This window comes from Zonotrichia albicollis, chromosome 13 (assembly GCF_047830755.1).
Source record: "Zonotrichia albicollis isolate bZonAlb1 chromosome 13, bZonAlb1.hap1, whole genome shotgun sequence".
NCBI lineage: Eukaryota > Metazoa > Chordata > Aves > Passeriformes > Passerellidae > Zonotrichia > Zonotrichia albicollis.
In genome coordinates this window covers 8537830-8565498 of record NC_133831.1, presented here as the reverse complement: position 1 = coordinate 8565498, position 27669 = coordinate 8537830, and the positions used below count along the sequence as shown (strand labels likewise).

Genomic DNA, 27669 nt, shown 5'->3' with positions numbered 1-27669 from the left:
CAAGAAAAATCGAATGTAGTGTTTACATTGAAGCCACTGTTTTCATGACCAATCCCTTGTCATTTCTACTTTGATTAGTAACCAGACGTCTTCACAGTTTCACTTTTACGAGTTACCTTTGCTGAAGAAGAGCAGTCACACCTGTTCAAAAGAAAATGAATAAATAAAGAGGAAACTTAAAAAAAGATATTATATATATATATATATAAAAAGCGCCAGGTCTTTCTAAGCCTTTCTATTACCAATCAGTGAGGTTTCTGTGATATATTACACACTGCCAATCTCTTTCTCTGACTAATGGAAAAATTCATGTGTAGCTCAATAAAGAGAATGTTTGTCTGTACCCCGGGCTCTCCCTCCCACGCCTCCGCCTCCTTCTTTCCCCCACGCCTGCCTGCCTCCTTCCAAAGAGAGGAAGAAAAAATACCAAAAATCACATTTTGGGGGGGGATTTGCTGCTGGTAGCAGAGGCAGAAGGGAACTATGGACTGGTGTAAATATAGAATGGGTGTAAATCCTAAGAAAGCCATGGGTGGAAGCTCTCTGTTTCTTCCAAAGCAGAAGTGCCCCCAGGCAAGAAAAGATTTTTACTTCTTTAGGGAATGCAAAGCTAATCACCAGGGTGAGTCCTTCATTTATGGCAACATAAATCCCACAATATTCAAGTTTTTCTCCCTGAAAGTGGAAGGTTTTCCAAGAAAGTTGAGGTTTTCTCCCTGCTGCTCAGGGAGATTCGGGGTTTGTTTGGATCTTTGAGGGGTTGAGGTTCTTTTCCCAGTTGGGGTTTTTTCCCAGTTGGGATTTTTCTTGCACTGTCCTTCATCCCAGTTCCCCAGCTCCTGTGCCTGCCAGCACTGGTCACTGTGACCACAGGTGGGACTCCTGGAGAGCCCCTGGGCACAGCGCGGGCACTGTGTGGCACGGGGCTGGCTCTGGGTGCACCTGGCATCTCCTCCTGTACCAAGGGAATGCTTCCAAACCCCACGGGACCACCCGGGATGGAGCCACAGGCGAGGTGACCCCCCGTGCCACCCGGCGTGTCCCCTGCCCAGCCCCGGGGAGGGAGGGAAGGAAGGAGGGAGGGAAGGAGGGAAGGAGGAGTGCTTGGCAGAGAGCAGCAGCAACAGCAGCTCCTGACCAACACGGCTTTTCCAAGGCTCCTGCTGTTTACAGCCACCAGAAGCGTATGCTGGCACTGGGAAAGTCGATGAGGCCTCGCCTCAGATGACCTCCCTTCGCAGGCAGGCAGAGCCAGCCAAGAGGCCAGCACTGGTCCTGTGCTCCTGAGCACAAACCAGCCTTTCACGGCTCAAGTAGGTCACTGTGCAGCGCTGCCGCAGGCAAAGGTGCCATCCAGCGGCTGGCCAGGGTCCACTCCTCTGGGAGCTGCCGGGAAAAGTCAGGACAGCAACAGAAGCCTGGAAAGGACAGCCTGAGTCTCTGAAACACCATGGGAAAACATGAGAAATCACACTACAGAAATTTACAAACAATTTCCAACACTGATCAAGGTTTTATTTTTGTTTTGTTGGGTTTTTTTAAACAGTAAAAACAAAACAGCTGTGTTCAAAGCAAAACCAAAGATCTCAAAAAATTTTTTTGAGGTTTACTAATAGCATTGCAAGATAAGGCTTCCCAAAGAGTTTTATTGAAATAAATTATTTTCACCTAAACATCGATTCAATTCCTCTCATTAAATTCACCTTCACCTAAAAACCAACAGTAAAAAAATTACCAACAATTCTAGATAATACTGGGCTCCTTCTAAAGGACGGTGAAACTAGAACTCACTCTTCAGAAGTTTAAAAATTAAGTCACTGCCATGTAAAATTCAACTAGGTAAGCTAGCAGCGGCGGCGCCAAGGGGATCTCAAAAGTTCTTTAAAAAATCCAGGTTAGCAGGTTGGGCTGCAGCCAGCAAAGGTCCAGCTGCCCCCGTTCCTCCAGTCTTTCTGAATAAACTCAGAGTGAGGTTGTGGGGTTAAAAATGAAATAAAAAGCAAGATAATGGAGCGATCTCTGCACCGTCCGCCCATGTGGCGCTGGAGTCCAGGACAGGCAGGTTGTGATTCCCTCGGCTCACGGCAACACTGTGACCTCACCTTAGGTCCCTCTTCTTCCCTCCATCCCTCGCTTGTTCCTGGACATAAAGGCAAAGTGCAGCCCTGGGGATGGACAGAGCCAAACCTCTGCCAGTGCAGAAGAGCCCAGCAACAGTGAACTATTTTATGTGGGAATCGGCGCTTTGCTGCACAATTCATGAATTCAGGTTTTTCTGTGTTGTGTAGCCAGACAACTTCATCCAGTGTAAGAACCTCCCAGCGAGGCTCCCCCAGCCCTTCAAGCCGCCCTACCTAACACCTTGGCTGCTGAAGGAACAGGGACTGAGGAGCCTGCTCATCTAACAGGGCTTGCTGCAAGCTTCTAAGCTTCCTTCCTCAGAGTAACTGGCCCTGATCTCGAGCAGAACATGCCTGAGCACTCTGTGACGGGCACCCACAGCTACCTCAGAACACACTTCCCCAGCCTCTGCTGTGCCATCAGCCCCGTAGCTCATGCCAGCTGCAGAAGTCATGCCCGTGGTTTAGAAATTGCCTTTTGTTGTGTAGAGGATCAACGTCACATAGAAAATATTACAAAAAAGGTTAATTTGTCAGCTGTCCAAACATTATTAGACCACATGCTTTATACAGCAGAGAGGCAGCCAGCTCACTCGGCAGCACAGCCAGCTGAACTCTGAAGAGACACTTTCTTGCTGGTATAGAAAGCGCAGGGTTTTTTGTATGTAATTTATTTATTCAACGTTGCTCACGAGGAGGAGGAGGAGGGGCAGCGGGCGCTAAGAGTTTTGCTGCATCTGAAGTCTCCGTTCGGCGGCGGCAGCCAGGGTCCTGCGGCGCAGGGTGGCGGCGTCGGCCGCCGCTCCCTCGGGCAAAGGCTTCTCTGTGCTCAGCTCCTCATCCGAGGTTTTGTTCAAGTAACGCCTGAGGGAATAAAGGAAAAGATGAGCGAGCAGAACCCACCAACCCACCTCGTTCTGGCTCTGAGAAATGCATTGCTGCAGTCGGGAGGGCTGGAGGAAAATGCCTCAATAAAAGCGCACGCAGGTTATGTGTGATCCTAAAAAAGCCCACATCACCTACAACAGGCTCTGCAGAGTTGGCAGAAGCTCTTAGGTTTTGTACAAGATCTTTGTGCCTTTGGGAAGGAGCCAGTTCTAAAGGTCAGGGCTGTCCTCAGCTCAGAGCAATTCACAGCAGGTGAGTTACTGACTCCCTCTGTTCCTGTTACTCCACTCCTCAGCCTCTGGCACTGCCTACCACAACAAGGCACTCCCCGATGGCAGCAGGTAAGCCAGTGACAGAAGGGGCACTAGGGGCTGCACACTCTAAGGCCAGAGGGCAAGGAAGTTGCTGCCAGAGTTAACATCCCAGTGAATTTTTACACTTTAATGGCAAAAAACCAGTAGTTTGAAATTCAACAGCTCTTCAAACCAGTAAACCAGAAAGTCAAAAATACTCTGTCTTCCTAAAAGATCTTTTTTCAATCAAGGAAAAATTAAGTCTAAGAGTAAGTCTGTTTATAGATTTATAAATGGTGTCACACTCTCAGGTATTTATAAGGCATTTCAGTGTGGAAAAGAAAAAGAGCAGCAGTAGCCTGACAACACCAAAGGACCCAGAACCTGTGTCCCTGCAATACAAAGGAAGGGAAAATACTTGATAAAAACACTGCAGTTTTTTCTACATCACTAAAGTGCTTTTCCTTTTCTGCTTAATCAGCAACTGGATGCTAATAAAGTCTACCAACATAACTGGAATGCCAGTAAAAGAGTTGGATTCTACCGTAACAGCTATTACTGGTTGGGCTAAAAGAAACAGTTCAAGTTGGTCCCCCTCTCTTCAGCAGGGCTGACTGGCTGGTGCTGAGCACCTCTGGTGAGGTCTAGTAAGGATCACCTGTCAGATCTGCACTGCTCTGGGCTCTGTATCTGGAAAAAGTGGTGCCTGACAGGAACTGCAGCTGTAAGAGCACAGGCAGTGAGGGCTGACACCTGTGCCAGGAGCCAAACTAAAGATTGCTAAAGGATTCAACCCAAGTAACCAGGTCTCAGTACATTCTTAGACTAAAGCCCACTGAAGCTAGAAAAATCAGCCTTTGATTTCAAAGAGCTTTAGATGAACTGCACAGGAAGCTGTGTGCATGTTGGGACATGTGATGCTATTTCTGAGCTGGGTTTAGCAGTACAGCATCCTGAGCCTGCTGTGGCAGATGTATTCATTCCTCTTACTACTTTTCACATCAACCCAGGCTCTCAGTGGTCCAAACCGATTTGAAACCCATTCTGGGAGACTCCACTGAGTGGCCAGAGTGGAGTTTTAGGAAGGAACATACTTTCGAGCTTGTTGCAACAAGTCCTCCTTCCGCTGAACCAGCATTCGCTGCCTCTCATCGGCTGACTTGGAAAAGCGACTTCCCCTGGCCTCAAAATCTTCTGCTTCATTAGGTTCTGCTTCCATCTCGTTGAATTCCACCATTTCTTCCAGTCTAGAGTTCAGTTCAAGAGGCACTCTCTCAGTCTAAGAGAAAAGGAAATAAAGCATACATCTTTGCAAAATTTGGACTTCTTTGCATCAAAACAAGAAGCTACAAAGAATTGTCATTTTCTGAGGCACTGGAAGAAACCAGAGTCTCACCTGCTGTACCCAGTTCCTTCGGGTTCCTTTGAAAAACCCAGCCAAAAAACAGAACAAAGCTATTTCAAACCATGCTCAAAGATCCTGTATCCTATAACGCTGTATCTTTTATGCCATGTTTGAAAGTAATGTCAAAGACAAACATTAATTACTCATAATTAATGCTCTCTGAAAATGGGGCATTTGAAAGTCAGATTCTGCAGCTGACTTGACAAGTGATGCAACAGTAAAGAGTTGAAAAGGCAGAAATCCACATACTAAGGAAAGAATAACAAATGTATTTGCAAAGATAATTTGTGCTCAAGAAGAGAATTTATGAGGCTTCGGTTCACTGGGTTCTGCAGCACCCAAATCATCCTGGTTTAGACTGCTGGAGCAAGGCTGGCAACTGTCCCCAGCACAGTGTGCCACGAGGGGAGCTGGCAGCCCCACATGGCACCTCTCCCCCCTGACAGCCAGCTGATAACACTAACCCGAAAAGTGAGCTGCTGGGTGATGGTGTGGGTGCACAGCAGAGGGGAAACAGCACATCCTGATCACACCCTGCCACACACCATCAGATCAGCCCCCGATGCAGAGATGCACAGCCACGGCCAGAGCCAGGAGTGGTGGCATCAAGAAACAAATCCCCAGGGAAGCACTGAAGGCTGTAGCCATCATTTGGTATCCTAGAGAACAACACAAGCCAGTGGGATGCTCCACGGCAGCTCCTACTGCCTGGTTTGGGGCCTTTGGCAGAGCTGCCGATTCCCTGGGACTGCTGCTCCAGCCCCAACAGCCCAGACGTGGCAGCATCACAGTACAACACACAGGCTCAGGCAGCTGAGGTGCAAAACAAGTTGAGTCATGCCAAAGCCCTAGAGACAGGCCAGTAAGGCCATCACCCTAACACAACAACTTCAGAGAGCAAACACTGAGACAAATGTCACTTCCCATTAGGTAGGTGAGCCACGCAGGAGTCCCAGAGCCCAAATCAGCACAGTACAGACACTGCAACCTCAAACACAAGTGTGGGTGTTCAGCCTCTCTCAGCAAAACCACCACTGCTGCAATTTACCAAAGTGCACACAAATGCACTGGGGTGACACAGGAACAACCACTGGGCTGCCTCAAAGCACTGCCACATCCCTGAGGAGGGAGGGAGAGTCCCATGAAATGATCCCATGGATTGGACTGGGGACCAAGATGACCTTGGCAGACCCATGGAACAGGTACAGAGCAACTCAACTGCTGCTTCCAATTCCCACACAGGGAGGCAGGGAAAAGGGAAGCTCTGCTGGGGGAAGCAGTGAGGCCACTCTGAGTGGCCACTCAGAGGCTACTCTGTCAATGTTCAGACAAGATCACCCCTTTGTCCCCCTGGGCCATTTGTGTCAGAAGATGCAAGTTGGCTCACCTAAGGTTTGGGGGTTTTTCATAAGGTTACAAAGATTCAAAACCCAAAAATGCTTGATCCAGACCAAGATTTTCATTCCTGCAGTTCTGTAGCTGCTACCTCAGGCTCATACCAAATATCTGTACCATCACTACCACCTCTTCCTCAGCCTCAACTGCAGAATCACACCAAATCAAAGGATCTTTTGTCTTGCAACCTGCTAACAAGGGAACTGCTACAGTTGAATTCCAGGCAGTAACAGGTTGGCTCTTCAGGTCACTAAAGGCTGCAGAGAAAGTCACACACCTCACAAATTTACTCAACAAGCAGAAAGAGAGATTTATAAAACAGAACCCCTCAGGATGTCACTATTACAGTCAGGGAAAACAAAAGTGAAATGAGATCTTACTTTACTCACAGGGTAATTTTCTTTCCCTGCCACACTTTAGCTAGCACATGCTGCTTAGTAAAGGCCTTAGCAAAGAACAGCAAAACCCATCATTGTGCTTTGCATACAGAAGGGCTGTTATCTCTTGGTCCAGTTCATATCTCACTCCATTCCCACCAAAGCTCCTCGTGTCCTAAAGTGCTTCCTCCAGAACACAAAAGAATTCTTATACTCAAAAAGTAAATACTCCTCCTTTTAATGGAAGTGTTTGGAGATGTACAGAATGGGAATGAGAAGAAAAAGGGGAAGAGCAAAGCTACCTGCTCTTCATATTCCACAGACAGGCATGGGCTGACCAGACATGAAAAGAGACATGATAATCCTCTGTTCTTTGTACCATTTGAGTGCACTTTCCCTCAAGGAAAAAAAAGAAAAGCAAACAGATAATCCTTTACAGGGGCACTATATTAATATCTGATTTATCTGCCCGACTGTGTTAGCTCTGATGTGAAATGCAAGGAAGGGCTGCCACCAACCTGACCTGATTACAGAACCAAAGGCAGCTACCAGCCCATGCAGCTTCTAATTGTGCTTTCTGCCCATCTTTATGCCAATTTACCTGTGTGACAGTTCCAGTATCCTCCTGATCAGTACTGTGCCTTTCCACAGGGTTGTTCAATGCAGGTCTAATGCTGTCTGCACGCTGAAATGCAAACATCATGGGTTTAATACAGTGTGGGAAAGAGCAAAAAAACCTGAGCTCTTTGAACACATTCAAAATCTGCCCTCTGCAATGTCAGGCATTGTGTTCAATTTAGAAACAGATAAGTTAGCAATAAACAGAATGCTCTGTGTTGAGAGAGAATTGCCTCTGCTTCCCCACACACAGACTCCAGATAACAGTACTATCTGATGTGCATAGAACCAGAATTGAATATTCTTATTAACAGAAACACTGTCCCCAGACTGCTTTACTGAAATCTGCTGGCACTAATTAAGAACAAGGCATCATTTTGCCAACTTTCTTTGCAAAAAATCTTCCTAAGTGGTACAATTCAATTATCTGTCAGCAGAGAAATCAACTGGAAATGTTCTAAAAGCTCTGCACAAGAGAGACTGGGAAGAGCTGCTTTAACTGAGCAAATATTTGTCTCTTGTCTAGCTAGGACATTTTCAATATATTTTTGGTACATGACTGAATACACAACATTTACAGAGATTTAAACAAAGGGAAAAACAAATCCCACTGATTCACCTGTGCTTCAACTCGTTTCATTCTCCTCAGTCATTACTAGGAGGCTCAGTGCTGTGATAAGAGAGAAAGAAAGTAATTTTAGGTGCACAGATTGTGACTCACCTGTGTGGGGAAAGGCACCTGGATGCGTCCTTCCAGGATGTTGTCAGTGGTGATCTCCACAGAACGAGTTAGCTGCAGATCCTGCAGGACTAAATGATAAGGGACCTGAGGGAACATCTCCTGGATCTGATGAGCCTGGAGAAAGCAATACAGTCAGTATCAGCAGTAAATAGAAGTCAGTTGATAAGTATGTCAACAGAAGGAGATTAAAAATATTACCAGCTCAAAGATGCTGCTTATGATACGCAAACCCACAGAGAGAAAGAAAAGAAAAGGAAACCCATGCTGGCTGTGACTTGCAGGGCAATATGCTGCCCCCACTGAAGTCAACACCCAAACTGCAGCTCCTAGGGAGACACCACATGGCCCTGAACTGTGCCTGTAGGTGCACAAAGGTTTCAAAAGCCTCCCAGCCCTCTTCTTATGACAGCCTTTTAAACAAAGGTCTCTACAAAACTCATGGGTGACTGAAAGTTAGATCAACACTGAAGAAAAAAAACTATTTCGATTTTTGCCATATTGGTTCCAAAATGGTACTGACAAGGACAAGTGGAATAAGTTTTAATAACCCGCTCCCTCCAGCCACCCTCCCTTCAAACCAATTGAATAGGGTCTGAAAACTCAATTAAATTAAACTGAGTTGTCAGGGAACTGTTATGACTGAATTTCAAGTTAGTTAAATATTATCCAAATTAAATAAGTAAAGGTAAGAGGGAAGACAAATAATATGCTCCCAGAGTCCAACAACTAGATTTCATTTAATATTTAAATGTCTATTTTCACTATTGCCCAAAGTCATGGGGGGGCAAAGGGGAATAAGAATGGCAATAAGAAAAGAAATGTGGAAGGAGTTTTGAGAACAAAGCAAAAACTATGCACCAACTGACAGTGAGTTCCAATACAAGCAACTACTGCAAATATAACCCTCCACTGTATTAACCTGTGACCAAACCAACTGATTTAGCATTTCAGCCTCTGGCTTTCCCCTCAAAATACTTCCTGAGGGTTTTATTCAGTAACACAAAGGAAAATGTCACTTGTTTTCTATTAAAAATGTGTAACACTTTTATAATTTGCTAATCTTTAACCAGCTTTCCATTAAAGTAGACATTTTAATATAAGTTGCTACTGTACTTTTGATAATACACAATCCTAACAAAATCATTACTCATCCTTAACAAAAGCCTATTTGTGTCACTGTGTCCAGTAAAAGAAAAATTAAACTGACCTCAGATGGAGAGTTCCAGCATATTTAACTAATAAATCATCTGCCAGCATCTTTTGATCCCTCTCTGCCTCAAAGACCCTAAAAATAGTGGCCTTACCCTGCTGATGTTCAAACAGAAGTATAGGCTATGGGTGGGAAAGACCTAATATTCAGAAAATTCAATCACTTTCATGACACACCTCACTGAACATTTATTACCATGGTATAGAACACAGTATCTCGATCAACTCAAAGGAAACAGCACTTCTCAAAAAAATGAAGTGTTTCATGAGGCCACATCCTTTTCTTTTTGTACTACATTAGAGTTTTTATGGACGAATTCAACAAATATGGAATTTCGTCCTCTATACTTCCATCATCATCATGAACCAGCAAAAGATGAGGGTGCTAGAGAGCCCACTTCACACTGATAAGACGCTGAAATTGCTATCTTGAAGCTTTGTGCTATTAAAGATTAAAAAAACAAATCAAAACCTATAGAATGGTTTGATCAGTTACTACTTGACCAACAGCTAAATTCTCTGGTTACAGACTCACACCCTTTGGTGCTGCAAGTTGGCACAGAAGTACTGAAAAAGAGCTCAAGAAGTCGCACTGAGCAAGCTGAGAAAAAGTCAACTCATCTACCCAGGAAGTACAGGTCATTCTTCTACCTCATTCACTTACCTCCAGACCTGTTCTTTTAGGCTGGCACATCTGAACCCAAATACAGCCCTAACTTCAGTGAAGTAAAGCTTCTCTCACTCAGAAAAACAGCTTCCATCTAGTGTCTAACCACTGTTTTGACTTCCTTCCCCTTTATGTTCTCCATTTTTATGTAACCCTTTCCCTTACACAACACAAACAGGAAGGCTGAGGTGCAGTCTCACCATAACATTGAGCTGGGAGTTGCTGGCTTGTGCAATTCCAAGGATGTTGGTTGTGTGCATCACTTCCACAGAGAAACTGGGCAGCCAGCTGGCAATTCGAGAGCCTGGCAGGAAGAAATCATCAAGAAAGTCAAGAAAGACCATGAAAATCTCAGCAGGCCAAGTACTTCTACATGTATTTAGCATAAATCTTTACATTCCACAAGGTATGTGCAGGGAGTTCTGCAGTGCAATCTGTCCCTAAGGGTCTCCCAGACATGGAGATGGCTGCAGTGAATCAGAAACTGCCCATACTCTCCTCAAAAACATGTCATAGTGCTGTAACAATCTGGGGGCTGCAAAGGGATCAAGGAAGTAACACATCCTTGTTTTCTTTTTTTAATGTTCCTATTCAAGTGAAAATTAAAATAATCCAGAGTCAAATGCAGCTCTGGAAAACATGAATAAATCCAGCAATTTTACAAAAACAGGACAGCTTCTAAGAAATCTGAATCCAGGCCCAAAATGGGTCATCACTGAGAAATACCACTTCAAAGGGACACAGAGTAACTGAACAAAGTGACTGCTGCAATTGTGTGCTTCAGCTCAACAGAGTAGGGCACATGGGTGGCTCCCTCCTCCTTCTGTGCTGCCAATTAAATAAACTCAGGCTTTGCTCTATGCCACTTCTCCTTCTATCTCCATGGTAATGCTGCAGGTCTCCAAGACACTGGAGAGCACTGGGGAGGACAATCATCAAAAATATTGTGTTATTCTAAAATATAAATGTCCTTTGGAGACCTAAAGCACCCCACAAGTGGAAGCCATGCAGAAGCTATCAGCCAGTTTCCATGTACCTAGAAATTGTCTGACCCTTCTCTGCCCACGATTCTCCCCCTCCAATCTCCAAAGATTTCAAAACAAGCACAGATGAGGAACAGGTCAATGTGTAAGCTTGCAGTGAGCATTTCAGCTGCCTCATGGGAGCTCCACAAGGGCAGAGCCCAAAGTTCAATATTTGCACTACTGAAATCATTTGAGAAACACCATGAGTGTCATCAAAATCTGGGACACTGTTGAAAACAGCACTCACCAATACCAAAATTCTAAGAAAAATCTGGAAGACAAATGACATAAATTGCCTTTTTCAAAACAAGTTGTCTCCATATACAGAACTTATTGTGGCCTGGAATCACATCTGCTTTGAGAGTACTTACAACACACTACTAAAAACCCCAAATATTTTAAACTGTTGTGGCTACATGATTCCTTCTGAGACTAATCTTCTGCACCAAACCAAGCATTGCAAGTGTCTTGTAAACTGAGTGGCAAATGGACTTTTGACAACTACACATTAGCTAGGTGATAGGGGAAAGACTGACTTTTAGACTGCACCACAGAGGGCTTTTTCCCTCCTCTTTGACTGTTGCTGATTAACCATCACATGGCAGCAAAAAAAGACACATCAATTTCCCATTCTGCTTGTCAACATGGCACACAGTGAATAAATGGCAGTAACTGAAGCTGCTGGCCACAACAAATCCAGGAAAAGGGAGCACTTGTACAAAATCTTCCAAGTCTCCACAGCTCTGGGAAATCTCAGAGCTCTTGCAAAAGAACCATCAGAGACACAGTGGTGTTGGACAAACCCAGGCAGAGCATGGTTTGAGTTCCAGCTGAAGCACAGAGAGAGCTCCCTTCTAGAGAAGGCTGTCTAGAACTCCCTTCTAGGGAAGACTGCTCCTGCTCCCCTGGTTCATGTGGGCACCAGCAGCAGTGTCAGGTGTGCTCAGCTCACCATCAAAGTGGAAGAAGTGATTGTGCTGGTTCAGGCGGGGTCTGCCCTCTGCTGCTGCCACCGGCACCAGGTTCTCATCCAGGTTCTCCCTCTGGTGATCCTCCCTCACGTGGTGGCTGTCAGTGATATTCAGGGACATTCTGCAGGTGGGGCAGGATGTGTCTTGTTCCAGCCAGGACCTCAGGCACGAGCTGACAGGAAAACAGTAATGCTAGGGTGAGCTTGCAGTGTTTTTCCAAAACACCACTGTCACCAGTACCTCAGGCAGCTGCAGCATGTTCTGTACACAACATCAACACATGGACTGCTCAGAGATACCCTTAATGAGCTTAATTCATCACATGGCCCTCCTGATGACTCTGGCATAGGTTTCTTATTACTTTCAGCTGAAAATACTCAAGTGTTCACTTTTTATAAACATGCACACAGATTTATCACAAGCTTAAAGCATTCTCCAAGGTTGCTGTCCTTCTAGCTCAGAACAAGCAAGTTCTGCCTGGAAGGGAAAAGAAACCAGCTCTTTTCTCTCACCATTCCCAAATGAAAAAGGAAAAAACCAACTGGACACATAGTTAATGTATCCTGACACGTTTTCATAGCAGTTCTGCCTGTGATGAGGCAACAGCACCTCCAGTGTTTTCAAATAGCTTTTCAAAATACCAATACCCAAACCACAAAAGTCAGCACTACTCCAGCAACCCTCTACACAGATATTTACTAATACTAACAATTCTGTGCCCTTACAATGCTTCCTTAATTCTGAAATTTTCTGTGCTGCAGAAAGTGAGAAGTGTGTGAAATGCAGGTTGAAACATTCAAAGCAGTGCATGCTTTTTGATTTAGGCTGATATACCCAGCTGCAGTATTTGTTCAACCTAATTTTCAGTGTGGAAGAACTGAATTTCACAGGGCTGAACACTTCTCAATATTGTAACACATACTTCACATTTTGCAGGGTGGATTTTTAAGTTCTCAAAACACTTTAGAAAGGTAAAGACATACAAAAAGATCAAATAAACCTGTTCCCAAAATTGTGTATTTGTAAAGAAAATGAAGGCACAGATCCCAGGTTTGGTTGACAGAGCAAGGGAAAAGCTCTAACTGCAGGACTATTGTGAAGTCAAGATACCAGCATTCTGTCCAATTCCTGAAACTTTGCCAAAGTGGTTTCCATCACCTTGCAATGGAGGGATACACAGGGATGGGATTCCCAAAAACAACCAAAACCCCACAGTAAAAAACTGCCACCTTCCACCACCTTGGTCAGCAGCACAACCAGCAGGCTGGCACTGGCACTGCTGTCCAACATCACCTCCCTGCCCACAGCAAACTCACACCTCTGCTGAGCTGTACTGCAAAGGGCACTGGGGAAACACCCAGAGTTTCCCAAGGTGCCACCACGCTGCTGCTCCACAGTTCAACAGCCAAGATGCTGGAATGGGCACAACCCTGTGTCAGCTGCATCAGCACCAGAGCCCAAGAGCCAGCTGTGGTCACACCCCGGTCACCCACAGCACCTCAGGAGGAGGGCAAACAGCAGGTCAAGGCTGGCAACCTTTCAGAGCAACAACTCTTGAAATTGCCTGCTTTCTAAAAGGTAAAGGAGAGTTTCAACATGCCTAAAAGATTCAGACAACTACTCCCATTAAATTTCCTTAGTATTTGGGCACAGGGTTGATCTCAGCCATGCAAATCTTCCCTGCCACCTTCTCTTCCACTCCAAAGAACTCATGAGGAAAAAAAATCCCATGTAATTGAGAATGGACACAGTGTTCAGCCTGTTGACAAAATCACCAGGCTTTTATGAGGAGAGAAACCACTCTCAGGTTGTAAATAGAGTTATTAGCTACATCTGGTTTTATATGCAAGCTGTCCACTGTAACATGTTCCCTCCCTAAAAGCACCAAGGAGTGTAACATGATTCAGAACTGTAATTGCTTCAGAAAAAAAATAAAAAAGGATCCTTTAAAATATAGAGAAAATGTCTTTCTGAAGAGAAGACCCTGGGCTTCTCAAGTGCTCAGCAGGTGATTAAATATTCACACGATTCAGTAGCACTGGAAAAAGAGTTTCTGCCATGGAGGCACATTATCTCATTAGAGACTTCTTGGAACACAGATAAATATTTATGGAAAGGTTTGTCATAAATGACAACAAATTAGCACACAGATTACAACCTCTGGTTTGACAGTTACCAGAAAAGCAAAATGCTATTTACAGAAAGTAACACCCACAGGGACAATTTAACTGACCTGCATATTCATCACATGGCCCTCCAGAAATGCCTGCTTCAATCCCTGTTTCTCATTTCATATTTAAGCACAGGCATGGAAACGTAAGCACTGCTACAAAAGATCCAAGGAAAGTCACATCCATCTCAGCACACTATGTCCACAAGCATATGCCACTATTCACTACTGAGTGAGTGTAAGAAGCAGTGTATAGAGAGGTTCTTTGGCCAAAAGTCTCCCAGTTCTAACTACCAGCTGCTTAGGGACCATTTCTGTTGATTTGGTTAACCTCTTTTACAGCCCTGATGGACTCACTGCCCCTTGAAACCACAGATTCAGATCTGGCCTCCACAGATGTCCTGGGGAACTCACACCATGTGAGGATGCACTGTATAAAAATACTCCCTGTTTTCCCCTTAAAGCTGATACCTGGAAAGTATTTAAGGATCCAGCTCCAATTTTTCTTCTTCACCTGAAAATGAACACAACCTCCACACAACAAATCTACTGACCTGTGTTTGAGCAACTCAGCACTGGTTACCCACTAGCCGACAAGGTACACCCTCTTAGTTTGGGGGAAAAGAAGTGCACCAGGTGGAACAACCCAAACATGACAATTACTGGAGTGAAAAAGACTTGTACTTTGTTGTCAGAAACAGACCAGGCAGCAAGCACCCATCAGCTCTGCTGTTAGTTTGTTACTTGTCATCCCACTGTGGATTCCAGCCATGCCCACCTCTCCCTTCCCTTCCCTTCCCAGCTGGGTGCACCATTCCAGCCTGCACACACGTACTTGTGGAAGAGGTGGCCACAGGGGAGTTTCCGTGCGGATTGCATGGAGTCCCAGCAAATGGCACAGTCATCGTTGTTCACTGCCAGCTCCTCCGGTGTTGCAACTGCAAACCTGCAAAGAAGAAACAGGAAGAGACAGAAGCAATCACTACACAAGCTCAGCACAGCCTCCTCTCTAGAGAATCCAGCAGTGAGAAAACCTTACCCCCCATGTTAACTTTTCATTAAGAGACCTGTGCCAACAGATTTGTTATTTTTTTATTTGTTATTTTTCAGGCTGCACTGCAAAGGAATACATACATACACATGCCTCTGATGCCTTTTGCAGGCACTTTTTTGAACATCTCCTCATCCATCCTAAGTGCATAAAGCTTTGACTTAGTACTTTCCAAGAGAAAATTATATGATCATTTTGTTGAGATCCTTAAATTATAATCTGTATAGATTTGGTTTATGTCATTTTTCTATATGAGTTTTAATAGCTGCACCCATTAAGCTGTCTGTTTGGGATCATAAGCATTTATGGTGACTAATTTTGGCCTCAGATTTTGCCATTCCCATTTGTCTTTTCTCCCTGTTTTTTTAAGCTACAGTGCCGTGTAAGCAGTTACTACACAGTATCCAAACACAACAATACAGAAATGAGTGGTGTAACAACATTTCACAGCACTGCTGGTGTGGAATGTATCTGAAGAACAAGCATATAAAGGCAGCTGCCAATGGCAGCTTCAGAAGGAGAGTTAGAACGTGGTTCTTCCAGCACAGTCAGAATGACCAAAACACATCAAGTTATTCAGATAAGAAGTCTGTGACACATGCAATTCAAACACCTTTGTGAACAGCTCAAAGGGGTTCAGTGGCTGCATCTTACTGCAAAGAAACAATGCATTGTGGATGAACTTTATTATGCAGCTCTTAATGTAATATCACAGCCATTAAACAACTCCTCAAAAAAAAAAAAAAGCCTCAGGAATTTCTAGACAAGCCAGCGTTCTCCACCTGGACTACAGCAGCAGGATTTAGCAGGCCTCCCAATTTCTCCATATGACCTCACTAAAAGGGAATGGACTGCCAAAGTACTGCCAAAGTGCTCCTAGCTCCACTTTAGGTAAAGTCTTAAAGTTGGCTTCAGGTTTAGTAAATACACTGGTAAAGCTAGGCAGGGTTTAATTAATATTTTGATTTCAGTCAGTAAGTGAATGGCATGGCCTAATGAAATTAAGAGCATTGATTTCTATCACAGCCAAAGCCAGTATTTGACAGCTAAAACAGGCAAAGCTCTTCAAAGCTTCTGTCACCCAACAAAGGTAGTGTGCAAAAAAATACAGAAGAAATACTGGTCAGAGGAGTTCATTCTTTTGCCACTTTATACATTACCAGTAATGCTGCCATTATACAAGTCAATCCTACCTATCTGTTAAACCCAGAAAGAGTCTCCCCACTAACAAATAAAATGGGTAAAAACACACTCCAAGTGTAGAGACTTAAGGTCAGGTTTGGAACATTGCATCTGTCCAGCTTACACCATGCCACTGTGTATCAAAGGAACATAAAATAATCTCAACTTCTTTCTCAGCATCCTCTCTACTAGATCTACACCAAGACTGCAGAGCAAGTAAGGGGCTGACCTGGCCTCCATGTTTCCAACCACACGCAGGTAGTTCTTGTGCCGCCGAATTCGCCGCTGCACCTCGTGGAACAGGTAACGCAGCTGCATGAAAATCACCAGGCTGGCCATGGACAGCCAGATATTGCCAAACAGCTTGGAAAAACCACAGAGCAGGGATTACAAACAAGAAGCTGCATCAGGTCTTAAGAGACAAAGAAATCAAGAAACCAGCCCTGAAGGATTTCTCTTTTGTTGTGTCCATTCAGACCGACCACGCATGTTCAAAGGTACTACCACTCACTACCTCTTCACAAAGAAATTCAGCAGCACAGCATTTATAAAAAGGATAAACTGAATTCAGTCCTGTTCAGCTTAGCATCTCCTGCTGCCAATGAAATAATTCAGTCTGGTATTACTCAAGGAAAAAAGCTAATTAAACACCTACTAAACAGATAATTACACACAGTAGTTAATACTCCTTAACAAAGTTGTTTGTGATGACTTCAACTACACAGGAGGAAGTAACTTGTCTGTAATATCTGGCTTCTAAAATAAGCAAAGTAAAAAAAATATAAAATATGCATACTCAATACCCTTAAGGCCAGTCTATTTGTTCAGCATTATGTTCAGTATTTCATACCAGCATATGAATATGATGCATCAAGTCTAGGGAAAGCAGGGTTAGCTCCATGACAAAATCTGTGTAGTAGACATAAGTGCCCTTGCCCTCCCAAGTTCCTTCATGGTTGAGATCCCAGAGATGAACAACATATCTGCAAGAGTGAGGAAATTAACATTATTCTTTTTTGTTGTTGTTAAATAGCATCTCTATAATTCAAACTATTTTGTCCATTTTTCAAAAAACCTCTAGATATGGATGCTTTGCCCTTCTGAGGCCCTGTGCTCACAGTCTGCTCACTCAAGGAGGACTTCTTTTAATGTTACCAGTTTCAAACAGCAACATTTTAAAAAAGCAAAAAGCAGTCAATGCTCAGCCCACACTGGCACTAGAGACACTGCCAGCTGATAGAAAAGATGCAGCATTTGCTAAAAACTACTTCAGGTACTGGAAATCAACCTTAGGATTATAGTAACTACAGAAGCATATTTTTCAGCACGTGAGGTGTTTCTTAGGTGAGTCACCACAGCTCAGCGTCTGAGCTGAAATGCTGACAGTGACCTGCACAAAGAGGCTCCTGCATTCCACACCATGTCCCACATATGCACACACAGGTGTGGCACAGGTACACATGCATGGGACTTTGTCAAAGCAAACCTTCAAGAGACCAGGGCCTTGAAACAAACCCTGTAGAATGACATCAAGTAGCATCTATGAACCCTCATCCAGCAGCACCCAACCACTTTAATCCATGCCTCAAGCTATGCCACCCACTAAAGGCCCCCATGCATTTCAACCCCTATCTGTAAAAAGCACTCCTAAAATGCATTTCCATGTGTAAAAATCATTCTTAAAATGCTTCAACACCTATTTAATCCTTTGTACTATCCAATATATCTGCCAACTGTTTACTAGCTGTCTTTAAAAGAAGTATTCCTCTAACTACTCAAACACCAGTACAATCTCTTATTCAAATAAAGGCTTCAGGATAAGACACACATAAAACAAAAAAAAAAAAGTCAGTTGCAAAACTTGTGCTTAAAATCAGCACAGACTAAAGCTAACCACCTCTGCTCATCTCATAGAATCCTGCAACAGTTTGGGTTTGAAGGGACCTTGAAGATCATCTCTTTCCAAACCCTTTGGCTGCCTCATGCAATCAGGCCATGACCACTTCCAGGATGGGGCACCCACAGCTTCACTGTGCCAGTGACTCACCAATCCCACAGGGAAGATTTTTTTTCCTAGTATCTAATCTAACCTTGTCCTTTGCCAGTTTGAAGTCATTCCCTTATGCCATGCCCTTGTTCAAAGTCCCTCTCCAGCTCTCTTGGTGCCCCTTTAGGTACTGGATGGGGCTCTAAGGTTTCACCAGAGCCTTTTCTTCTCCAGGCTGAGCAACCCCAGCTGTCTCAGCCTGTCTCCATTCCTCTGCAAATCTCTAAGGACTCTCCTAGACTCACTCCAGCAGGCCCACATCCTTGTCAGGCCGGGAGCCCCAGAGGTGGATGCAGCACTCCAGGGGGAGTCCCAGCAGAACAGAGCAGAGGGGCACAATCCCCTCCCTGACTGCTGCCCACACTGTGGGGATGCAGACCAGGATGTGGCTGACATTACTGGGCCATGTCAAGCTTCTCATCTACCAACCCACCCCCAGGTCTCTCCTTAGGGCTGCCCTCAATCTCCAAACATGCACCTGCAATTCAATGAGGTAATTACCTACCCTCTTACATAAACATGCTGCATGCACTACCATCCTGAACACACAGCCTGTAAACCTGAACTCACAGAACTTACCTTAAAATCACATGAGCAGTTCTGACTGTCACCAGCAGAGACTGCAAAAGAGGAAGAAAAACCATACATATTATCAATATTCTGGCAGGGACAGTGGTGCAGATGCAGGAGCTCAAGGGCTAAAACACAAAATTCATTTATTGCACCTTAACAAGTCCTGTGAACCAATGGTCACTATAGATGACTGTGTGCACAATATACCTGAGACAACCATGAAGCTTATAAAAAAATATGAAAGAGATTGTTCCCAAATACACCATGCTTTTAAAGCAGCCACTAGTGTTGCTGTTGTTAAGTGTAATTTTTTCCCAACTACAAAGGAGGTATTGCCTTTTTCAATTATTATCACTCAGCAAGTGTTGAGACCACAATCCCACCAACTACCTCTCCTCATCCCACTTCTTAAAAAAAAAAAAAATAATTGGAAGAACTGAATAATAACAGAAATTTGAGGAAGATAACTTCAAATCATTCCCTCCCTTTGCTGAGATGTAAATGTTGCTAAAATAACTTCTCTCTTTAATCATACTTATGTTTCTAGGCTAAGCACAGAGAAAAAAACCTGAGTCTATCAGAAAGTGTAAGATCAGAAGTGTAAAGACAAATCACCAAAAAGGTAAACTACATTTCCATGGGCTCTCATCATCTAAGAGAAGATGGCCCCATCACCTCTCTGTAATCCATCAAGGCCACAGTGCTCCATCTCTTGTTCTATCCTCACAGTGAAAAACACCAGCCATGCTTCCCCCAGAGACTGCCCACACCAGCCTGCAGGTAGCAGGGGCCAAGTGACACTGAGATGCAGGGGATTTACAATGAGCAACTGAAACCACTTCTGTGAAACTGGTCTGGTGGCATGCCTTCTGCATAAACACTGTGAGCAGGACAGAAGAACTAACAAAACCACTAACTTCCCAAAGAAGTATTAAGCCAGTTAGTTTGAATAATTTTTTCCATCTGTAAAAAAGCATTCCCAAAGTGCTTCTATGCATATTTAACCCTCTGCAATACCTAACATATCTGCCAACTGTTTACTAGCTGGCTTTAAAAAAAAACATGCAAAGATATACAGACACTGCTTGCTATACTCTAATTCTTGAATACCATATATTAAGGCAAAAAAGATTAATGTTTACTCAAAAATACAGGCAAGTCCCTACTCAGCTTTCTCTGGGCATTTGCACATTTCACATCCACCCTCTGCAGCAAAGAAAATGCTGACAAGAGACAGAGAACAAGGGGAAGTTACCTAAAACACAAGAAAAACATCTATATTGCTTTATTGAAAACCCTAAGCTAAATCAATGTTTGCAGAAGAGAGATTAATAGCTTAATGTAACTTAATGTAATTCATTCACACTAATGGAATACACTTGGCAGGGTCCCTCTTGAGGAGGATCACACAAGCCACCACCAGAAAAACATTTCAGCCTCAAAGATTTATTGTTTTTTACTAAGAGCTTGAAGTCTGCTATGAGATGTCACTGCCAGTACTTGTACAGAAAGAAACCTAAATATTTTATTTCACTCACATAAGTTCTGGGTATTAAAATCAAGGAAATTACTCATGGTTGCCCAATCCATACAGGGAATATTTAAAATGTTCAAAAATGGCAAGATCTTATACAATCTCCTATGAGAAAAGATTAAACAGACTAGATTTATTTTACTTAGAAGGAAAGGCAGTCAAGAACAGGCAAAATGATGACAAAATCACAAATTCTGTGAAAAAGATTAAACATTATTCCCTGCCCATGGCAGCGCGATTGGAACTAGATGATCTTTAAGATCCCTTCCAACCAAAATCATTCTGTGATTATCAAACACAAGATTCAGAACAACTCAATGAGGACATCTTTCATGTACAGAAAGCCAAGTTAATGTGGAATTTGTTGCCTTTGGATATTACAGAGGCTGACATACAAACAAGTTCAATGAATGATCATACAACTTTCCAGAGTACCTCTGGGACTACCAAACACAATGGGTTTGTACAGCCCTCAGCTCAGGAATGTTCTCAAACACCAGTGGCTGCAGTCACAGCTAGCAGACCCTTCCTTCTGCACTCCCCACACTTCCACTGACTGAGCCACTCCTTTGTTAATCAGCACACAGAACAGCTCCACTGAAATGAACAACTGGGCCCCATCCTGCAACCCCAAACACCCACACCAGCACACAGCACAGCTCTGAGGAGGCAACACAGGCTCCACAGCACTCCCTGATTAACCTACCCTGAGCTGGTGCAATGCTGATAATCCTTCTGCCAAGCCAAGATAAGAGACATGACACCAAAGAGACCCCACCTTTCAGAGACACTGTTAAATCTTCCAATACCCTTCCACTGTTTCATTATAAATCTGGTCTTGCACATTCTCATATTCATGGAAAAATAAAGAGACATACTGATAACTGAACTGTGGTGTGACAAGCATCATATTCTCTTACTATCAGTTATTTTCCTTCCTGCTCCACAACTCCAAGAACGAATTCAAGATAGAAGAAGAAAAATAAATTGTACATGTTATTTGTTATCTGAACTAACAATGTGCTAACATACTTGGATTGGATTCCTCTCCTTGGTTAAAGATGATCACTTCCTTAGGTAGAGTGCAACAACCCACCACAACATCAAAAACATACTGATGCTCACTCCACAAACGTACTGATGTTGAGTCCACAGTGCAAAGTGTTCAGGAGTGCACAAAAATGCTTTGCTCATTTCAGCTGAGACACAACTCGTTACACCAACATAAGCAAAAGCCACTAGTATGCCTTAAGGAAAGGATGTCTCACTCCTTTTGGGGAGAAATTAAATAGAAAATACAACTTCAGAGAAAGAGGCTGAAGTGCACATTAACTTTCATACACACTCTCTCCATCTCTCAGGTGCTGTTTCACCGACCCTTCTCACAATGCTCATGAAGCACAATCATTACTTTTTCCATAAGCTGTCATTTGATTTCAGGGTCACTTTGCAGGTCTGCCCTCTCATTCTCTTCCTCAGACTAAGATTTTTTTCAGGGTTAAAGGCTAAAGAGAGAAAGCATGCCAATCTGGCAACTTCTGGAAAACAGGGGAGGATTTGTTTGTGTCTTCAAAGTTTCTTTCTTATGGGAATTAAAAGTGTTGAAGCAAATCCATCCTGTACCAGGATACCCCCAAGTGAGGGGTCAAAGGCAAAGCAGAACCCACAACACACATGAAGAAGTCTCACCTCTGCTGCCATGAAAGCCAAGGTGTGCATGCCATGGGTGTAGCCAACAACTCCACACACAACTGCTAATCCACAGCAGGACAGGAGCATGGCTATGAGCAGGGCCAGCACTCTGACGTGGCTGCTCATGGGTGTGGTAGGAGAAAAGGAAAGCTGCAACACAAATACATAAATATGTGACAGTTTAAATGAGTACTTCATCAACCTTCCTTCAATTGTCACCTCACCAAACAAGACTTCATTCAGGAAAATCTTCCGCTTTCTAGCATAAAACCAATTTCACAATGCAATGTTGTAATAAATTATGAAGAATAAAGCTAAACCCACACACTATCCCAAAGCCTCATTCATGTTACTGTCATTTACAGTCACATTTTAACAATCAGTTACTATTTTTTTATTTACAATTACCCTGATTATCTGAGCTATTTAAATCACCTGTGCAAGAAAACCAGAGACAGTAGTTTCTGCACCAAATCCACAGCATCTGCTTTGGATTTATATGCATTTTACAAAGACACCTAACCTAACACACAGTCTTCAAGCAACGTTTTGCCAATTTTTCACCAAACAGCTGATCTGAATTTGTCCAGCTTGGTCTTCCATCCCATACTCCTTCCACTGTCAATTCCTTCTGGAAGAAAAAGATGTCTACCCAAAAAAACATTTAAGCTGCTGCTAGAGACTGCTGAACACTCTGGTGAAAAAAGGAGTCCTATTCAACAGCATGCAAAGTGTGCTAAATCTCTAAACTACCTTAACAGAGGGCTACACCTGCTCTGTCTAAATCAAAGGCAACCCAAGTGGATGTTGGTCCATCCTCTTTTTTCCAGGGCAGGATGAGAAAGAACAGGACAAGGAAAGAAGGAGTTGCCCAAAGCTTCACTCTGATCTGATTTACAAAGTTGATTCCCATGTTTTTTTAAATGGGTTCTTTCTTAATTCTTTGTATCTGGTTCAGCTCCACGTGCCCCATCTCCACAAGGCAAATCCTATATCATTTGTCCAAGCAAAAAACAACTATGCATGCTTTGAATGCAAAAATAATATAATAAGGATTTCTTCCCATGTGACCTGTATTCTTTCACAGCTTTCTGAACAACACTAAAAATACCAGATGACTGCCTTGCTCACTGCTGTCTTAATTTTCCTAACCCTAGCCAATGAAGTTTCAAATTTAAGTGCTTAGCTACCCATGAATTAACAGGCCTTACTGGACATTATTTTAAAAAAACCTGCAAAGCCCAGAGCTACCAAAAAAAAAATCATGGATTCAATTCAGGTAAAACTTCTATGCCAGGAGAGAGGAGCCTGGGAAAATGCAGGCCCATTTTTCTAAAAGACCAAGACTTACTGTTTAAATTACAGTTTCTTCTTTCTTGCCTAGCCTTCATTTTCTGCATTTTTACCTAATTTTTATTCCTGGTATTAACAGAAAGTTGAATGTACCTCAGAGAGAAAATTGCACAGTATATTGTAAAGACACTGGCAGTCAAAATTCAGTATATCTAAACGAGTGAGAAACCTGAGCACAGAATCTGCAGAAACGGGCTCCACAGGCCAATCCTAAAGGGCACCAATCTAAGGGATGCTCTGTTGTTAGGATGTCTTTACTGAGGAGAGCTCTGAAGCCATCTCATCCAGTTATGTAACAGTAATTACAGGGCACATATAAGGAGCAACTTATTACAGAAAATAAGTATCTTCAGCTCCATTTGTCTCATGGGAAAACTGAAGGAGTAAGATTGACATTGTGCTTTAAGCAAGTATTTGAAGCTAATGGGACGTGCACGTGTTCAGCACCGCAGGGTGTGGAAAAGGTCTAAATGATCTGGTTGTACCTTATCTGAGCCACTGCCCGAGCCAGAAACAGAATTTGCATGCCCCAAAAGACAGCCCTTCATCAAAACTTACATATTCAAAGCGATCCTTGCAGAGCTGAACCATCAGATGGAGAAACACAAGTCCAGAGAACCAGAGGCACCACATCACTACTTCTTCCACTGTCTGAACATTCAGCACACCAAAAATGAAGATAAACTTGTAGAAAATGAAATTCCAGAATTTATCCTTGAGATGCTGTAATGGAAGAGACTCAAGTAAGAAACATATTAAAAATACCAGCAGACCTTACTGCCTATCTAGTTTCTTGTACCATGGCAGCATAACTGTGCTACACAGCACACAAGGCAGTTTCCTGCTGTATTCCTAAAACAGTGCTCAGCACAAAGCAAGTCTGATCTCAGTCTGATTCTTCATGCCTAAGCAACTCAGCTACCAGGCTGCAAACACACAGTCCTCTCTGCTGGAAGAGCTGCCACAGTTAGTTATTCAAGATGCCCAAACTGCCTAGCACCTTGCTTCCAAAAACCTGCCAAAAAGTACAGATGATTAAGAAAAGATGATGAAGTCTATGGTTAAGAATCACAATGCCTACAGTGGAGAGTGAGATGGATGAGAAATGAAAATAAAACCATTCCCACACACACAAAGTACGGAAGAAATAATATGATGTTCTCAAGCAGCAGACAGCAAGCCAGCTTGGAGGGGATTAAAAAATTTATGAAACAAAATGTTTTGTTAAAGTACACAATGAAATCACCAGGAGTTTAGTTAAGACAGGCCCTGAATTCCTTAATGATGCTGCTGTTCTGGGCTCGCCAGTATTAATAAACAGCTTTCCTTTACATGACAACTGAGGCAAACTCCCACTGTCCAAACACAAGTGGATCCACACTGCTATTGCTTTGCACTTCAGTTTTTAAGAGGGCAGAGAACATCCTGGAAACCATCACCAGTTGAAATTCCTTATAGTCAACATGGACTGAAGAGGAAATCTGGCCCACTGCAGTTTGATAGTGTCTTGGTTTTAATACACTTAGAGCCTCTACAAGGTATGAATTACAAACACAATAGGCTTTGAGAGCTCCACAGTTATTAATGAGGCTTTGTGTGCCTCAGTTCTGCATGTCCAAAATCATCATGGCCTGATTCCTCCTAAAGAACTCTTTCTACAGACTTTTATTTTAATATGTGAACACACTCCAAACCACTGCTTCTGCATTTACACAAGCAACTTATGCATTTGCCTTACTTTTTAAAAAAATATATAGAGATACTATTCAAGGTCCTGCTGCTACCTTCATCTTCTGCAGGATCCTGTTTTTAAAAACTCTGGGCTTTCATAGCTCCTTTGCTGAATTTTTACAACCATTCTCACATAGTCAAGAGTAGGACTGAACAGCCTCAGTTTTCTTTCCTGCTCACCTCCTTTCTCTGGGGATTTTCTTGCCTACTCCCTCTTAAACCAGCAATGATGAACCATTCACTCAGTGTATGAAAATGGAAAGCACTTCTCCAGCAGTCAAGGTACAAAAGAAGAGAGAATTCAAAACTGCCAGTGCTGACAACTACAAAAAGCAATGGAGAAATGCTGCCAGGTGCAGGCAGGATGGAGAAGAACATGTTGCAAGAGTTTTGAAGTGAGGCATGCTTGTAAGAAATCTAAGAGAATTCATTAAAGACACAGGATTTTCAAGCTGACTGTGGGCTATTAAAATACAATAGGAAAAATTCCCTTCAAAATAAAGCAGAAGCTTGTGGCTGCGGATATACTAGCTAACCAAATGGTAAGACATATATTGTAAATTTATTTTTCTTGTGCAGTTTCAGCAATTCCACACAGAAGATCACACCATTTGTCATGTTTTATGGTTTCCTTGTTTGCTGTCTCACCTGCCTCTCACTGACACGAAGAGGACCAAACACCATATACTGGATTAGCTTAGCAACCAGCATCAGAAAACAGCAGGCAGTGTTCACTAGAACCTGAAAAGAAATAAAGCAGTCAGTGACAAATACTTTTGCCCTATTTAGAAGAAGGGAGAGAAGGGGAGTCTAACAAAACCTGCCATTGTTCACAGAACAGTATTAGTTGCCTTTTCTTTTGATGAAATTTAAGCCTGGCCTCTTTCAAGACACATGAAGTAGCTGATAAGTCTTAGCTTGTTTTTTTCCTAGAAATACTAACACAGTTTGATACAGCAGTAAAGTCAACAAACTGCTCTACCTCTTCACAATAAATTATTTCATACAGACTACCAAATTTCATAAAAGAACGTGAGGACAGAACTTACAGATCACCAAGATGGTAATTTTGTTTAACATATAGCAGATAATAAAAATCCAGTTTGAATCTGTTATTACAGTAAGAGGATTCAGAAGTTGCCTCAAAACATGCTGAATAGCACACAACCCTTCAGTAAAAACACTTCTTGAGGCTTTCTTGGGAAACTTCTTCACAGCAAAGCAGCAAGAAGCAGAAGACATGGGTCTGGGAAAACTGACATCTCACATTTGGCAAAGGCACTTGCAATTAACTTTTGACCTTAGCAGGACACTAAAAAGGTAGATGATGAAGAAGCTTTGCCCTGTCATTTCCAAAGGTTGTAACTTCTCCAGGATTCTTAAGGCTGTGAGACCCGGTTTCAATAGGATGAATATGTCTGGTATATTAAAAAACAGCACCTCACTCAAGCAAGTATGTTGTGAAGCAGATGTCCAACTACTGCCACCTTTGAGTGACAGATAGATGAAAAGTTCAACAGCAACAGCTCAGCAAGGTATCCAATACCCCCTCGTTGAGCCTTTATTTCAACTACAAATCAGTGAGTCAAAATTCAGAAACCATTATGAGGTTTGGGTTTTAAAAGGTACAGAAAATTAATTTTTTTTCCTTAAATGGTGAGAATGTTTCCTCTCACATACAAGACTTTCAGTGCTATTTTAAAAAAATAGATAAAGGCAGCAGGGCTTGGGCTCGAATACCGGACAGCCCCTTACTCAGATTTTTGGCAGAGCAGGTCGGGCAGTGCTTGGCGAAGCTTAAGCCCAGCAAGCGCCCGGGTCCGCGGCAAACGCTCCCAACAGCTTCTGCCAAAGGCCCGGGCAGGACGAGCGGGGGGCGCTCGGGGAGAGAGAGGAGCACGAGCCGCGGGCTGAGCTCCGGGCGCTCGGCTCTAACGCTGCCCCACCGCCCGGCCAGCCAGGAAGGGAAGCGGCTGCGGAGGCGGCCCAGGGCGGGCAGGGGAAACCCAGCCGAGCCCCCTCTTCGTTCCGCGAGCAGTTTTCAAACAACAATAACGAAACACCCCCCGGAGCCGCCCACCGCCCCCCGGCCGCGGGGAGGTGCCGGCAGAGGCCGATCCCGCTGCCAGCCCCGCAGGCCGCGGGCGCGCAGGCCCCGCCGCCGCCCCGGGCTCACCCAGACGCAGAGGCTGTCCGAGAGCAGGTAGTAGGCGACGTCCAGGGCCCGCGGGCCGGCGCAGCGCTGAGGCTCGGCCGGCTCGGTGCCCGCCGCCCCGCAGGGCGCCTGGCTGAGAGCGCGGTAGGCGCTGAGGCCGGCGCCCAGCAGCGCCAGGGCGCTGAGCGCCGTGTAGGTGCGGAGGCTGGGCCAGGGGAAGCGCTCCAGGAACAGCAGCGGCATCGCGGAGCCCTCGCCACCGCCCGGCCCCGGCTCGGCGCGCTCCCCCGGCTCAACGCCCGCCCCGCCGCCCCTCCCCGGGGCCGGGCGAGCCGCCCCCGCTGGAGAAAGGAAAGAGACCGGGCCCGAACCCCCCGCCCCGGCTCCGGGCGCCGCGTCCGCCCGTCACCCCGCGCGCTGAGTCACGGCCGGGGCGGCGCTTCCACCGGCCCGGCCCTGCCCCGCACCCCC

The 27669-nt window shown here is 44.1% G+C and overlaps 1 protein-coding gene across 1 annotated transcript; it reads right to left on the bottom strand.

Annotated features, from left to right (window-relative positions):
- Window positions 1-1493: 1493 nt before the first annotated feature.
- AMFR (autocrine motility factor receptor) lies at window positions 1494-27592 on the bottom strand. The gene is made up of 14 exons (XM_005490774.4): window positions 27220-27592; window positions 25692-25784; window positions 23871-24035; window positions 21957-22109; window positions 18740-18780; window positions 16964-17096; window positions 16343-16476; window positions 14716-14826; window positions 11692-11882; window positions 9915-10018; window positions 7818-7952; window positions 7080-7163; window positions 4396-4580; window positions 1494-2984 (listed from the first exon to the last, which is right to left on the bottom strand). Exons 1-14 carry the CDS (start codon window positions 27439-27441, stop codon window positions 2840-2842), a joined length of 1896 nt encoding a protein of 631 aa, XP_005490831.1. The 5' UTR covers window positions 27442-27592; the 3' UTR covers window positions 1494-2839.
- Between the last annotated feature and the right edge of the window lie 77 nt (window positions 27593-27669).